Source organism: Eptatretus burgeri, chromosome 3 (genome assembly GCF_056783735.1).
Source record: "Eptatretus burgeri isolate ZD-2024b chromosome 3, Ebu_testis_v1, whole genome shotgun sequence".
Lineage (NCBI taxonomy): Eukaryota > Metazoa > Chordata > Myxini > Myxiniformes > Myxinidae > Eptatretus > Eptatretus burgeri.
The window spans coordinates 53,681,945-53,698,816 of record NC_140963.1 but is presented as its reverse complement, the minus strand read 5'-3'; the positions used below and the strand labels follow the sequence as shown (position 1 = coordinate 53,698,816).

General features: G+C 41.6%; 1 protein-coding gene and 1 long non-coding RNA gene across 2 annotated transcripts in view; both read left to right on the top strand.

The window, feature by feature from the left end:
- Nucleotides 1–117: 117 nt before the first annotated feature.
- LOC147029901 (uncharacterized) lies at nt 118–12,583 on the top strand. The gene is made up of 3 exons (XR_015056127.1): nt 118–388; nt 11,256–11,977; nt 12,070–12,583. It is a non-coding gene; the product is annotated as an uncharacterized LOC147029901 (long non-coding RNA).
- A 2,625-nt stretch (nt 12,584–15,208) lies between these two features.
- KRR1 (KRR1 small subunit processome component) overlaps nt 15,209–16,872 on the top strand; it is a 39,889-nt gene continuing 38,225 nt past the window's right edge. Inside the window, exons 1-2 of the mRNA XM_085873390.1 lie at nt 15,209–15,352; nt 16,068–16,190. Of these exons, the coding sequence (XP_085729516.1) occupies nt 16,181–16,190 (10 nt within the window). The 5' untranslated portion in view covers nt 15,209–15,352; nt 16,068–16,180. The remainder of the gene's footprint in view (nt 15,353–16,067; nt 16,191–16,872) is intronic.

Here is a 16,872-nt window from a genome sequence, read left to right as displayed (position 1 = left end):
CCCCCCCCCCCGCCCCCTGGCACCCCCAAAAATGTTTAATAATAACAATTAGTTTATATTTTAAATTAAATATAATGTATTTGTTGTGCAATTGTTCATGTGTATAAATACCCAGGTGATGTCCGTGCTAACTCCACTTTCCTCATCCCCACTCCTGCACCTCCACACCCTCTCCCTCGGTGAATTTGTTTTGATAAACTGTTACATTGATTCATGTGGTTTAGATACAGTGCAGGCTTGTTGGGCCAAATGTCCTCCTCCTCAGTCCGAGTTCCTTGTTGACGACGACGACGACGACAACTACTACCTCGAGTTTCCTCGTATCTTCGCTGCTCCTCGAGTTGCTCCAACTATTCATCATTGTAGTCCCACTACTCGGGTTCTATTGGTATTTTTGTTTTGTTTTGGTTCTCTGAACCGAGTTGGTTCGTTTGTTTATTTTATTTTCGTGTTTTCGTTCTTTAATGAGACGTTTTGTGTTGAGGCCTAGCTTGACTTGTGGCGTTATCGATAAAATATCGTTTAGAATTCCCTTTGTTTTTTTACTTTATGACCCTTTTCCGTGATAAATAGCACAACATTGTGAATGAGCTGAGTAATGTTTGTTTCGAACGAGTTTGTTTAAAAATCGCGTTTTTCAACGTTTGTTTTCCTTCAGGTTAATCACACTGTCCTTTATTTCGTGAGCAGTTTTGTTTGTAAAAGATATATCTCGGTATTTTAAACATGTCGATGAATCCTGAATGGGCTGGCGTTGCCGCGAGATGTTCTGGCCAAGCAAGTGTGAGCAGCTCCACACATCCATTTAACGTGTTGACAAGGAAACATGGAGTGAGATGTGAGATGGGACAAGCTATCCCAATGGAAGCAAATGTTAAGGAAATGGCGAATGTCGTTGGTCCATCAACAATAGTTGCTGCCTCAAATGTCTGGAAGGGCTGTGTTCTTCCTCAAATCCGAAGCTGAAGCAAATAAGGCGATACAGAAAAGGATTGTTGTGGGTGGATTATTTGTACAAGTCAATGCGCTCTCGAGTCTTGGTACACGGATTACCTTGTCCAACATACCTCCTCCTTTCATGGCCGTTAATGCATTTGTGCCTTTCCTGGACCGATTGGGAGTGCGAGGATCACCTATTAGGCCCCTGTCTCTCGGTTATCGTGAGCCTGTCCTACCTCATATCCTGACTTTCAAAAGACAAGTCTCATATCGAGTTGAGAAATGACATGGAATGTGAGGGATCCTTTGTTATTCCTTTTGAAGGGAAGAGTTACAAGATATTTCATATGACCAATGAGCCTTGTTCTTTTGTATGTAAGGCAAAGGATCACATGAGAGCAGACTGCCCCACTATCTTAAATGAAGTTTCTGCTCTTTGGTACCTTAACAAGCCAAAGGAAAAGAAAAGTGTCATTCCAGAAGCTTCTGCATTGTCTTCTCATCCTGGCCCTTCTTCTGCTGACGATCAATGGCAGACAGTGTGGGTGGGGAAGGGAAAGAGAGCGCAGAAGAGAACATCAGAACCAGAAGACAAAGGGACTGCTGATCAAACTGACGTTGTAGACGCAGCCGACAAGAACTTGAAGTGATCCGCAAGCTCAAGTATTTTGGAGGAGACAGAAATTGTGACCAAATTTGTGGAAATGGAAAATGAGGAATATGCTGTTCCTGAAGTTACAGATCATCGGAAGTCTTTGCTGCCAGATGCACCCAAAGACTTGTTGAGTGAACAGAAAGATGGAACATCCAACAAGCCTGGCATGGTCATGAAGAATGATTCTGTGGCATCTCCTGACCTGTCCGAGTCAAATGAGACAGATGTCTGTCGCTAACACAGTACATCCAGACAAACCAAAAACAACTGAAATGAGGATTCATCATAATTCAATGATTGCTGCATCCAAGGCAGTGGTTCTGCATGAAAGGACCACCACTGAAGCTTCAAAAGATACTGTAGAACCCCTTCATGTTGGGACAGACAGACAGAAGGTTCCAGTCTTCCAAGCGACAAAGGCATTACCTGCACTGACCGAGGTCTGGAGTGCTGCCACAAGTCCACAGTAGATGTAGACAGTGAAGTCAAGCAGAGTTCTACCGTAGCACCTCAAACGGATGATCCTCCTGTCCCTACCATCGAAGCATCTTCAATCCCTATAGCTTTGCCAAGCGGTGATGCAACGACTACTTCGTTAGTACCAATGGAGTGTTCATCTGTGTCACTAGGAGAAGGTGTAAAGTCAGTTTTAAGTCACGACAAGGTAGAAGATTTGTCATACATTGCAGATATACCAAAGGAGAAAGACCATGAGCTCCCAGACAGTGAAGATGAGGAGAGCATCGGTGACTGGGAAGGGGATCAAGGATCATGAACAGGCATTGACTTGGAACTGCCCTCAGGGCATCATTTGTGTCTTCCTCGCCATGAAATATTGCAGTTCCTTGAGCAAAGTTTGCACAGTCGGAAAAAAGTTGAAACTGCTTTAAAGCGGTGGAAAGACTACAAAACACTCGTGCATTCCCGATATACTGAGGAGAGATGGACAAAAAGGAAGACTTCAGGTTCGGCTGAGCAAGTCTGAATCGGGAAGTTTCTTGCAAAGTTGCTACGTTATGGGGCTAAGCATGAGTTGGCTTCGACTGTGTTTCTCCTTCCATAATTCTCATTATATGTCATGACAGCATTATCTTTTTGCCTGGGATCACTGAATGTGTGATCTGAATGTGATCACTGAATGGTTTCTGGGTGTGAAGATGCATTTTATTTGCACCAAGTTCTGTCATTATCTTTAAAGGAGAAACTTGGAGTCGCCTTCTGCAGGAGACCCATACAACCCAAGAGGCTGCCTTCTGATGGGAAAGTCAGTGGCAAGGATTGGCATTTTTTCACTTACCTCACAGATACATCTTGCGGAGTGGCTATCCTCTTTTCGTCAAGTGTGAAACCTGAAATACTTCTTGTAAATGAAGTCAGTTTGGGTCGTTTGTTACTTGTCAAGGTAAGGTTTGAAGATTTTGTTGTGAACTTCGACAACATTTATTTACCATGTATAGGAGCTGCAATGGTGCGCTTCTTTGATCACATGTGGAGATTCATGCTCACCTTGCCCGACGAAGAGTGTGTGATTCTTGGAGGATATTTTAATTACACTCTCAATCCCTCCCTAGATAGAGTTGGGAAAGAGCCACACAGTCCTTCTGCTAAGGTATTACAACAAGTGGCAACACTGTTCAACCTGAAAGACATTTGGTGTGTGCAGCACCCCACAGATACATCATTTACTTCCACAAGTATCAAGGGTGGTCATATCTCGCAAACCCGACTGAACTGATTTTACTTGTCTCACTGTTGGTGCAGGAGTGTATGTTGCTCCGGTATAAAATTTGCACATTTTGCAGACCATAATCTGGCCTGGATTCATCTTTCCCTGACTGAGGCAAGGCATGGCACTGGGTTTTGGCATCTCAACAATAACTTGATCAAGGATGAAGCTTTTTTTTGTTAAACTTTAGCAACTTTTGGCAAGCCTGGAAGGACAGTAAAGGAGATTTTTGTTCACTTGGACTCTGGTGGGATGTTGGGAAAGCACGACTGAAATTGTTATGCCAGGAATACTCATATGGATCAAGAAAAGCAATTGGAGGAGAAATTGCTGAGCTCGAAGAGGAATTGTTGCATCTTGAGTGTCACTTTACCACGCTCAGCCCTGCTGAATTGCGTGCTTATGAGGAAAAGAAGAGCACTCTCAAAGCATGTCGTCTTATTCAGGCACGAGGAGCATTTGTTCGCTCTCAGTTGCAGTTTCTTATTGAGGATGAATATGCCCTGAGTTATCTCAAAACTTTGGAAAAGTGCAAAGGTCAACTTTGGATGATATCCAGTGTTCTGGCAGAAGATGGCTCCTTGTTCAATGATCCGTAGTGTGTTCATGAACGAATTTGAGGTGTTTATGCTCAACTCTACTCAGGTGGGAAGGTGGATGCGGATGCGGATGCTTGTGGCACTTTGTGGAACGGCCTCCTTGAAACGGTTCTAGAATACAGAGAGCGACTCGAAGCTCCATTTTCTCTGGGAGAATGAACAATTGTTCTGCATTGCCTGTTGCTGGATAAGTCCCCTGGAGTGGATGGCTTGTCTTGTGAATTTTACACCGAAGTATGGGATTTGATCGGACTTGACTACCTTAGTGAAGCTCAGGAAGCATGCGATTTGGCCAAATGCCACTGTCTTGGAGGCGAGCAACCTTGGCTTTGATTCCGAAGGAGGGTGACTTGAAAGATATAAGGAACTATCGGCCAGTGCCTCTGTTGTGCATGGACTTCAAAATCATGGCAAAAATGCTGTCAAATCGAATGGGACTGGTGTAACCAAAATAATCAGCCCTGACCAGTCATATGCCATCCCTGGCAGAACAATATTTGACAACATATCCCTGGTCAGAGACGTAATCCAGTATGTGGACAAGACTCAGACTCGAGTTGGATTCCTTTCCTTGGATCAAGAGAAATCTTTTGACCAAATGAACCACGATTACCTCTTTGACACCATGCTAACTTTTGGGTTGGGGAGGAGATACATCCAGACGTTGTACATGTCGGCAGAATGTCTAGTTAAAGTCAATGGTCACTTGATCGCCCCCTTTCCATTCAAAAGAATAATAAGACAAGGATGTCCCTTGTCCGGCCAACTTTATTCCCTGTGCATCAATCCCTTCCTTTGTTTGATGAGGCGAAGGCTAACTGGTATGGTGGTACCAAACAACAGGCTCTCCCTCATACTTTCTGCATTCGCAGATGACATCCTTGTTTTTGACAGCAGTGCAAGGGACATGCAAGCCATTTATGATTGTCAGTGGGTCTAATCAGCAGCATCGTCTGTGACAATAAATTGGAGGAAAAGTTCTGGGCTTCTGATTGGACCAATGCAGATCACAGAGTTCCCAAAACTTTTTCAGGAATTGACATGGAGTCACAATGAGCTAAAATACTTGGGGGTGCATTTGTCCATCTCAAGTGGGTGCTCACCACTTGTCAACTGGAACACTTTTGGGGACAAGGTAGAAGCAAAGTTGAGAGACTGGAGTGGGCTGCTAAAAGTCCTGTCACTGGGAGGGAAAACACTCCTCATTAAACAATTTATCATTCCAACGTTGATGTTCAACATCTCATGCATAAGAATTTTAGAGAAGTTTCTGGTTGAGATGCAGACGAAGTTATTGGACTACTTTTGGAATGGCAAACACTGGGTTTCCTTGGGCATTCTTAGTTTTCCCTGAGATGAAGGTGGGCAGTCTTTTCCCTGCCTTCGAAGCCACTACCACACATCCAGGCTGAAGACCATTCAACGCGACCTGCATGCGAATCCTGCACTGCAATGGTGCTCATTGGCGTCATACTTTTTCAACAGTGTTTCTGGAGAATCCCAATGAGGGTGATCGAACTTTGCAGATGTCCAACAGCAACTCCATGGATTTGGAAATCGAACCATGACATTGTGAGCTCCCTCAGCCACCACCCACACACAACTTGGGTTGGCCCCCTGGTGCAGGTAAATGTCCTTCCTTGGGCTGTCAAGGAAGAACATATAACTGCTGGTCATGCATTCGCTCCACAACATGGCTCTTGCAACCCGATGGGACACTCCCTAGCGTGAGATTCTTCCACTTACTTTTCAAAGTCATCCATGTTGTGGCTCACTAAATGTTTACCCAACGCCAAGAACAATGGTGGACCAAAGTTTGAGATTGCGGCATTTCACAATGCTGCTAGAGGAATGCTGCTTTTGTGGTGAAAGAGAAACGGTATTTCACATGAACCTACAATTTTGCCATCTTCAGCCAATTTTCTTGCTGATGAAAAACTTTCTTTTGCGCTTCTAGCTTCACTTCTCACCAACACTTTGTCATCTGACACCCGGTTAAGAAGTAGAGCAAGTCACGGGATCTCCTTGTCAACTTTATTTTAACTTGTGCAAAGATGGCAATATATGAAACGAGGAAGGTGAAAATTGAGAGGAATGTGGTGGAACTCAGTGCTGTGAGCCTGAAAGGCTTGATACACTCACACATTGTCTCCAAATATAAGGCGACAGAATATGGCAACACTGTTCAAAATATTCAGGAAACTTGGACTTCAAACGAAGCACTTTATGGTATCTCTCCACTTGGCACTTTGTATATTCGTACAAATTATTCGTATAAATGTGTTATTTTCGTAATTTGTTTTTTCTTCCTTTTCCTTTCTCTCTTGGAGCTGCTTTCTCTTAAAATGCTCCACCTTACCAACTGCAGTCAAGACCTTGTACTAGCAGAGGTGAGGATAGCGAGCGACGTTAAATGGAATTGTGGCAATTCCAACAAAAGCACGACGACGACTACTACGACTACTCCTATCACTTCTACTGCAACCAACAGCCCCTATTTTTCTCACCTTATTGTTGGTTAGGCTCAGGAAAGGTTTTGGCACAAGTGTTTCATGAACCAGCTGGCAAGGTCTGATGTCGGACAGAAGCTGATTTCGGTGACTACTCATCAACCTCAACAAATAACAAATTTCAATGGAAACTTATTCTTCGTGGAAGAAACCAGGGTATTTTTAACGTGCTCCAACAATTGTTGGCATGAGGGACACCCTATTTAATGTCCATCTAAGGGACGGACAAACACATCGATGCCTTGCCTGCCTCTGAAACACCAGGATGGCATTTTCTGAATGGTTTGAGATTTGAGGCCAGGCTAGGCAGCTCAGAGACGAGTGTGCATACCTTGAGTCTTTCATGTGATGTGGATTTTTTTTAACCCACCTTGTTGTGATCGTTGTCCTCCTGAAGGATTCTAACTGGCCGATTGTGGAATCCTATTTGACTTCAGACAGAGTTTAACGTTTGTCCGATTTGATTATAAAATCCTACAAAAAAACCCTATCGACACTGATAAAACTGATGTCCACACAAGTCCTTCCTTGTGAAACAATTTATTTCCTAATTATACACCATACACTTCTCACCCTTGTACAATGAACTTAAAAATCTCCATTTGTTTGCAATATTATTTGGTTCTATTTCATTTATTCTTACTTTAGTTAACAGTTAGACCAACCTGATTCAATTCACTTCTACAGTACATCAGAGAGTTTTATTCTAACTTGGTACTTGGTCAGTTCCAAGGAGTACAAGCCACTGAGAAACTATACTTCCTCACGTGCTTGTACTCCAAACTTTTAGATTTCAAAGCATTTTATACTTCCATGAGAGAGAGGTTGGGGGATATTCACCCAGACTGTAGACGTGTCCTTTAGACGAAAAGACACTTCGTACATTTTCTAAGCAAAGGTTCATTTATCAGCTCGGTCACTCTGCTCCAGAACAACACATTTCTTATCATTTAGGGCAAAAGTCTTTTGGCCAGAAATGACAGCCAAATCAACTTGCAGCATAAAAGTTACATTTCTGAAACTCCATTTGTTGCAATTTAAAATACATTAATATAAATTTTTCCCCCACACTCCCCCGTTTTTTTTTTTTTAAGGAAAATTTGAATAATTTTTCTTACACATGATTGCCATGTCCCATTCCTGAAGGAGAAAAGATTTCCATTATTCAAGTTTAATCAACAATGGCAGCGTGTGCTCATATCAGAAAATGAGTGAGTTTCCATTTAATTTATGGCCTGTTCATCAGCATGTGTCACACATTGGAAACATGCTAGCCGAAGTCAGAAGATAAACAGGTCAGGGTGTGGATAGAGCGGCACCCAACGGGAAACACAATCGAAGCACTCCTTGAGCTGAGGAGAAGGTAGATGTGGGCAAGTACAAGTTTGGGCCGGACACTGGGTTGAAGGAGCGCAGTGTGGAATTCCAGGCCTGTCGTACATTGAAGCAACCACAGCAAGTTCACGATGTATTTGCAGAGCGGCAATCGAGAGTGTGGCTGAGAACATTCCTCCACGCAGGCACCACACAACGCCGACGTTAAGACTTTGCTCAACCTTCTCCTCAGTGGGTTTTTTCTTTCTTTTCCCACATTGCTCCATCTTATCTCCTCAGGAAGGGGAGGCATAATCATGTGTTGAATGCTCAATCACTCAAATCTGGGTTCTCCCATCGTCCAATCTTTGTGTGGAAGTTCTTTCCAAACTTCATTTAGATGAAATCGTACATTGCTTCAAAGACTGCTTTCAACACTCCGAAACAAACAAAGCATCAATTAAACACCAATCAATAAACGTCATGGGCACATGTTCTACAAGACGAACAAGGATTCTTATGGAAGCATTTAACTTGCATTATATGTCATATCAATATTTTAATCCCTTTCCTTGTTATTTCCCAAAACAACATGCTAAAATATACAGAAATCCCAGTTGTACGTATACTCAAAACATCCATCTCATTTGCTATTTCCATCGACATTTTAAATCTCTGACATTTCTCCATCTATCCACTTCTCTCTCACCAAAACAGCAAACATGCTGCCATTTTTCCAACTCACATACACAAACCATCTATCACTTCCTCCGACCTTCTCAATTACGAATCCATTTTCTTTTATCAAAACAAATAAATCATTTTAAACAGTTGTTCAAAAATTGTCAAATCACTTGTCAAATCTGTTATCAGGCGAATATCATTTATATTGCAGCTCCAACACTCTGTCTAAACATGCAGCTTCACCCTCCACAATCTTTATCCCAGTCTTGGAAAAGCATCTTAAACTTCAGACTAATAAACATCCACTCTCTTAAACAACTTTTTGGTCAAAACAAAATATTTCCTTTTAAAATCCATAAATGAAAAATTAAATCTTCAGCATCTATCAAATTAAATCATGAATTTACCTTGACTGAATCGATCAAAGGGTTACACTAGGTTGTTTGCCATTGCCTTCACAGCACAAGTTCAGGTAACCTCAACATTCGCAGACGAATAAAACAATATTTTAACGTCCATCCGAGGGAATCATCACTTATCTGTGAATTGCCCCACGTGCTAAACATCATCAAATCATTAAAATCGTTCCAAATCACGTTTCTACATTTAAATCACATACAGTATATCCACATTCACAATTGTTATTTCACAATTTATTCAAAATCCCAATGGTTGTGAAATAAAACTTCAACACTTTTTCCGAAATGGACTTCACTTTAAACAGATTCAGTCGAGAGGGTGCGCCACAAACACCAAGGAACAAGGAACAGGAAGTTCTCTCCACATCCAGTGGGAAGAAAAAGGAAAAAACTCTGACAGGCAAAACCCACAGTTTGCATTACTCTGTCATGGCTTCAACACATACACTAAACAGCATTGCATCTCGTAGACTCGCGTGTGATCACGTGACAAATACCAATCACATTTCTATCTCATCCTCTTGAATCTGCATATGAATCGAATTTCACACCTAAAGCAAAGGCTCGAACATAGACTCAGTGTAAAGATAGGCCACCCCCCACAGATCGAGTGGAGGGGGTCTCACACAGTGTAGTTTGTGACCTTCGTGTGGAAATACAGCGCCAAGAATGGAAAACATGCCATTTCAAACAGACCCACAGCTCAACTCAGCACGAGTTAAAATATCGTCAAAATCCCAACAGAACACGTTTCATTGCAGTGAATATTGGAATTGCACAAGTTTCATTTTTTTTTTTTCTTTACTCTCAGGAACACATGCATCTCAATGCAAATCACCAACCATGCTCCCAGCCGGTTAATCGTCTCCTGCACTCTACAAAACGTTTCGTGCAAATCATTGCATTTACAAATCCATAAAACCTCCACACAATATAATATAACAAACTCACTGCCAACAAACTTCCAGTGAGTTCAATGAACAAAAAGTAACTCTTACAAACAGGTAACTTATAATATTTATCTATTTTAACCCTATCTCGGCGTCTCAGCCGTGTCCTCGGCCTCTCTCTCACAGCCCGTCCGTATCAATGCAAACATGTGGCATGTCGCTTCATCATGCCCATTTAATTACGCGTCTGGCTCCTCAACGAGCCTCTTCTTGTCATCTGACTCCTCTTCTTCTCCAGCACTTTTCTAAAACAACTACAGTACTTATTGTTTATTTTAAAATGGACTCCCTCCGCCGGATCCTCTTCTTTCTCTCAATAAAATTATCTGACAATGAACTTTTCTTTGTTCGAAATGCGTTACCTGCTGAGAGCGCTCTCCCTTACCTTCGCTCAAGCACTTGTCGTTCCTCCAGGCACTGCCTCCGGCAGATTAAGCACCTCCAGTCACAAGCACCGCACCAACGTCGGTTCGAATCCGAGTCTCGGCGCCAACTGATGTGGATTTTTTTTTAACCCACCTTGTTGTGATCGTTGTCCTCCTGAAGGATTCTAACTGGCCGATTGTGGAATCCTATTTGACTTTAGACAGAGTTTAACGTTTATCCGATTTGATTATAAAATCCTACAAAAAAACCCTATCGACGGTGATAAAACTGATGTCCACACAAGTCCTTCCTTGTGAAACAATTTATTTCCTAATTATACACCATACACTTCTCACCCTTGTACAATGAACTTAAAAATCCCCATTTGTTTGCAATATTATTTGGTTCTATTTCATTTATTCTTACTTTAGTTAACAGTTAGACCAACCCGATTCAATTCACTTCTACATTACATCAGAGAGTTTTATTCTAACTTGGTACTTGGTCAGTTCCAAGGAGTACAAGCCACTGAGAAACTATACTTCCTCACGTGCTTGTACTCCAAACTTTTAGATTTCAAAGCATTTTATACTTCCATGAGAGAGAGGTTGGGGGATATTCACCCAGACTGTAGACGTGTCCTTTAGACGAAAAGACACTTCGTACATTTTCTAAGCAAAGGTTCATTTATCAGCTCGGTCACTGCTCCAGAACAACACATTTCTTATCATTTAGGGCAAAAGTCTTTTGGCCAGAAATGACAGCCAAATCAACTTGCAGCATAAAAGTTACATTTCTGAAACTCCATTTGTTGCAATTTAAAATACATTAATATAAATTTTTCCCCCACACATGCGAGCCAGAAAATACATAGATGGCTATAATCAATTGTTTAGGATAGACAAAGAAAAAGAGAATTTGTTCAATTGCTGGACAGTTTGCCAATATTTAAAAACACAGTTGTTTTTGATGAGAGGATGTTTGTGCAAGAGTACAGAGGAAAACCTCCCTCATCCTCACCCTCATCTTTAAGTGTAAATTGAACTCATCGAATATATGATAATTCCTCATCTTGTGATTTCATTCTTTGCAGCTCCAGTGTTCGTGAAAAACTACCACAGAGTGCAATAAGAAAAAAAGGTTTGGCATCGAAAGAAGCCAAAGACCCATGGGAAGAGTGAATGGAATCAGGATGTACTTATAGATGGCGCATGTCCGAAATCATCAGCTGAGGCACAGTCTCCTGTAATGCTGACAAACAAAAAATTAAAGACAACACGAGCTGCAGTGCAAGGAAATGTATGCGGTCCTGCAACATCGACTGGCAAACCAAGAAATACAACACTGTCTGCAGTCCAATACAAGGTAAATCGTCATTCAACGTGTGAAGACAAACAAGGAAATATCTCAAGATCTACAGTTAGGAGAACAAAGCCTCCATCCATATCTGCAGACAAACAAGGAAAGATCTGGAGTTAAAAGGAGAAGAAAGCTTCTTTCCACATCTGCAGACAAACAAGGAAAGACCTCAATGTCAACAGTTAAAAGCAGCAAAAAGCCTCCTGCACCATCTGCAGACAAACGAGGAAAGACCTCAACGTCTGCAGTTTAGAGCAGCAGAACCCCCTTCCCCATCGACAGACAAACCAGCAAGTGAGGTGTCGTCTGCAGTGAAAGGCGATGCATTGCATTGTTCCCCATTGGCTGATAATTTTGCAAAGATATCATTGTCTGCAATCGAAATGAACAAAATGACTCATTGCCCTGGTGCAGTGAAACCAGCGGATACTGCACTGAGCCAATCTTCCATCAGAGGTGAGAACAAACACAATTTGCATTTTCCTTTGTACAAGTGTCTGTATCTTTGTAAAACTGAACTCTCCTCAAACAAAAACTTTCTGTTCCAGAAATGAATTATTTTGACGGCAAATCTCCACCAGCTGCCGGGGATTTTCCTGAGGCTGAAAAGGTACAGAAATATAGAAACAAATGGAACACATGAATGTCATCTACCTACCTGCACGTTTCTTCTTTATTCCTTCACTTTTTTCCTCTTCAAAGTGACCATCATCACCTTTTCAGATATTTTGTTCACCCTCAAAATATGACATATCATCATCCAATCTCTGTTTCCAACAAATGGTTTTCCCTCATGATTGTCGTCTGGAGTGCACTATGCGATCGAGCTGCCAAAGCAACTCGCATATCGACAGGAGATTAATTAGGTTGAGTGAACTGTCTATAAGGAAACCAAAGCATTGAAAAGGTGAGACACAGGTACTCGGGAGACAGGTATTAACTGAGATATTGGCGAAAGTTGAACAGACGAAGGAAGGAAACAGGAAACAAGTGAAGGAAGCACATTGTCTGTCAATTTCTCAGCTCGATGACCCTGTTTTTTGGTTTCCTCTTTCCAAACCCAACATTAGATCAAAGCTATGAAGACCGATTCCCGTGGTGGATTCATTGGCCTTGTGAACCTCGGCCTGACTTGCTATATGAATTGCGTCCTCCAGTGTTTGGCAAACACTCTTGGTCTACTGGAGTACTTCCACGGTTCGTAACTTGGTCCGATAATGGCTTGTTGTGAAGTTCGTTCTCACAGTTGTATGATTTTAGTGGTTTTTTTAGATCAATGTTGCTGCAAAAGTTATTTAATTCCAACGTGTAAGACTTAGCTCTGAATCACAGCTACCACATAGTCACAGGATATATTATGCACCCAAATTAAATAGAATCTCCAAATGATTATGTCATAAGATCGTTGCCATGAATACTTATGGACCTTCCTCCAAGAATTGAAGATGCTGCTGAAGCAGTGGAGACACCACCAATGGATATACAAGGTGATTTGCCATCACTGTGTCATGTTATTCGGGACAGGAATTCGGAGTTTTCCAGGGTCTCAACACACTATTGCCACCGCATTTTGAAAGGCACAACGGGATCGTTGAAGTCCTAGACCAGTGAATGCTCAGCAGATGTCAGTTGCTTCAATGTACCTTCAAAAATAATTACATACTCTTATACACATTATCCCGTCTGTAGCCCACCAGATGAACAGCTTCCAGTCAGTTCCCATCTTGACTGAGATCAAACTCAGACCTCACAGCTCAAGTACGCCACCTTCGAGCTAAATTTTCATTCCTTCAAACTCGTAATCCAATGAACACACCCGTCTTGCATAATCAGGGAGTATAAATTGAGAGATTACTACTTCAATAGTTTCTGAGGAAGTTATAAAATACAGGATGTGGAGTTACAATATGGAGTTAAATATTAGAATAACTTATGTTCATGGTCTGGGAATTAAATAACGATCAAAATTACACTTTGCATTACTTCACTTCGAGAAAGAGGTTTGAGGGTGTCAAGTTGTAGTTTTGATCCAGTGCATTGGTGAGCTGCCCAGGTGGGTCCAACACCAGCAGGCAGCATCTTGAGAGACCGAAAGACCTCCAGTGTCCACAATATCAATTTGAAAATATATTTCACTGCTTTTCCCCTCATACTCATCAAACTCTCAATGTGTTTGACAGGAAAGACATTCTTGAAGGAATTAAACCCCCATAAGCCATCTGGGTCAGGTGGAGAGATAACCTTTGCCTTCACCCAGATTCGGTTTGCCCTTTGGAGCAAAAAACAGATCTGTATTGGTATGAGGAGGTTCACAGTGTACTCTCATGAAAACAATCTCGCAATCAAGCCGCGAAAGCTGAAGGGAAGCAAACGTTGAAAGAAAGCCGGAGCATTATTTTGTGGTTCTTTCTGTAAACAGGTGCAGGTTTCATGGGATAACATTCCGAGCTTCGTGAATGGGATTTTATAATTTTTTATATTGGGTTAAATATGGTCAAGATTCACTTTCGTTTTTGCGATTACACATTCAAAATATGAATGGAAGTTCCATTTTGCACATTCATAATCACCTGTAATATAAGGGAAGGTTCTCACATCACACCAAAGAAAGAAAGTTGTTTTGCTGTGAGACTACTTCGTCATCTTCTTTTTATTATACAGCAAATGGCTGCAGGAAGCATCATTTGCTGTGAGTGCAGCTGTGCCTTCTGAAGGTTAGAAAGAGCAGGAATTTGTGATCCGTTCAGGATGCTGGCGATAACTTGCCTACTTTTCAGGAATGGCACTGTAGGATATTTAAGCTGCACCAACCCATGATAGCAAATGGGAACGAGATGACTCTTGACCATTTATAATGATAATTTGCCAAACAGTGAAAAAAAGAAAAATTATCAGGGCACTCTTTGACGCCACAACGTTGCCAGATTTGAGCGCTCCACCCACATTATTACATCATAACACATACTTGTCCCAAATTTAATTTAAATCCCTGAACCCAGATTCAAAATATTAAATAATTTTGGCTGCCAGATCATGCGTCCAATCAGGTTGAAATTAAAATCTTATATGCCCCATGACAACTGGATCATAATTGTGATGTTTGACTTTGACTGATGAAGCGGTTCAAGAGAAATTTTTTTTTTTATTATTGTCATTGAATCCAATATGGCTGCCAGACCATGTGACCTATTAATTATTCGTGAACACCCTGGTATCCCCAAGACATGGAGAACAGGGAGTGAAGTTTCCCCTTGATCTGTTCAGCCGTTTCGGAGAAGAATATTTTTGAAGCGTTTTATCTTAAAAATCAAATATGGCCACTGAACCACATGATTCATGACATCATAAGTGTGGAAAGATTCTGCACGAGGATTCGCACTTTTGTTGAAAATTTCCGGTCAATCAGATAAGTGGTTGCAGAGAAAACAGAGAACATTTGCATGGACGGACGGACAACCTAAAAAACATCATGCCTCAATCGGTTGACTTCATTAGTGAATGCTTAAAAAAATAATCTGATTGTTTACAATCTGCATCAGTCATGGTCGTCATGTGTTTAAGTTCGGTTCTTTTTAAATTTCTTGTCAGACATTGAATTCCATTGTATCATCCGCTAGACTTGTGAAAACTGACTTTCCACCGTTTTTCTTCATCGATCTCCCTCCACCTTGCCAGAAGTTGGTGGATAATTATTCTCACCAGTTTACGAACTTTGAGCAGCAAGATGCTCAGGAGTATTTGGACTGTCTTCTCTGCCTTCATGAAGAGCTGAACCTTGTGTGTGTGATAACATCTGCATAAACCTTCCAGGTGCTGACGGTCATCCCAACAGTGAGTACAATCATATCAAGACTTACACAGATAGATTTTTTTTTACTTTACTGTTTTTAAACATTGAGTATAAAAATAAGAACACCAAAAAATTGTGAAAAACCTTTTTCAAACAGAAAATTGCTGTGTATTCGATAATTTTCAAATGATATTCAGTTCAGAGCTATCAACATATGACAAACACAAAAATAGTATTCAGTATTTCGTGATACGAACTAGAAGTATTTTTTTCATACACCTCCTCCCACCCCACAACCCCCTTTCATTAATTTTATCTTTGGTGAACCACCTTTTCTTCATCTTTCCCTGACATTTTCATGTCAAAAATGGAGATGTCCCTGACTGCAATAATTTCATTAGTCCCAGAATTCCATCCATCCATTGGGACCATTCTCTGTGCAGAGCATTGGTGCTATCTAAGCAATCTCCAAGGCTATCGGACACATTCCAAGTGGGGTCGCCACTCTGACACAGGATAACAGCAAGCTGGCACTCATTTTGCTGACCTCAGAAGGATGACAGGCAGAGTCAACCCCACCTGGTATTAATTCAACAGCTGAACAGGATATGAACTCTGCATCCGTAGATCCCAAGTCCCCACCCTAACCATTAAACCAACACCAGGCAATAATTTGTTTTTCGATTTGTAGTCAAACATCACACACTTTGTGTGTACATTGAAGAGGACATCTCCTATACTAATGCATGTGTTTAGTTCTTCCATCAGGATATCGTGGAGGAGAGCTGGTTGATTCACAAGCAGAAAGAGGACTCCATCATAAATGACAGATTCCAGGGCCAGTTGGCATCGAAGATTACCTGCACAGAATGTGGGAAGGTATGTGAGAAACTCCTTTGTCTTTGTACATTTGTGCTGTTATATTTTCACAACTTCAACAATAATGATTTTATTTCTCTGGACAAAGTTAATTTTAACATTCATACGAAATAACAAATGAGAAAAGGACATGATCAAATCGGAACTGAAAGTATGAAGAGAGAAGAAGTGAATCAAGAGTAAAAGAGTGCAGGAAAGTATTTGAGCGAGACACCATGATATAGAAAAGCCACAATGCGGAAGCCTTGGAATGCATAATGTGATTCGATAGGCCATAGGTGGGGAAAACTAGGGACAAAGAAATGTATCTCAGCAAAGAGTTTGAATGTTGCACAAATATTACTGAAATACAGAACAAATTGATGGATGATCGTTACTCCTGACACCTTCTTCTTCTTCTTCTTTCGGCTGCTCCCGTTAGGGGTCGCCACAGCGGATCATCCATATGATCCACATCGTGATTTGGCACCTGTTTTACGCCGGATGCCCTTCCTGACGCAACCCTGGTCGCCTCTGACGACACAGGGATATGGTACACCTATTTTCACCGGGTTATACACTGGCCCAGTACAATGGTACTCATTTTGCTGACCTCCGAAGGATGACAGGCTGAGTCAACCCCCTGGTGTATTGATTCAGTGGTCCAACGGGGCTTGAACTCAGGACCTTTTGGATCCCAAGC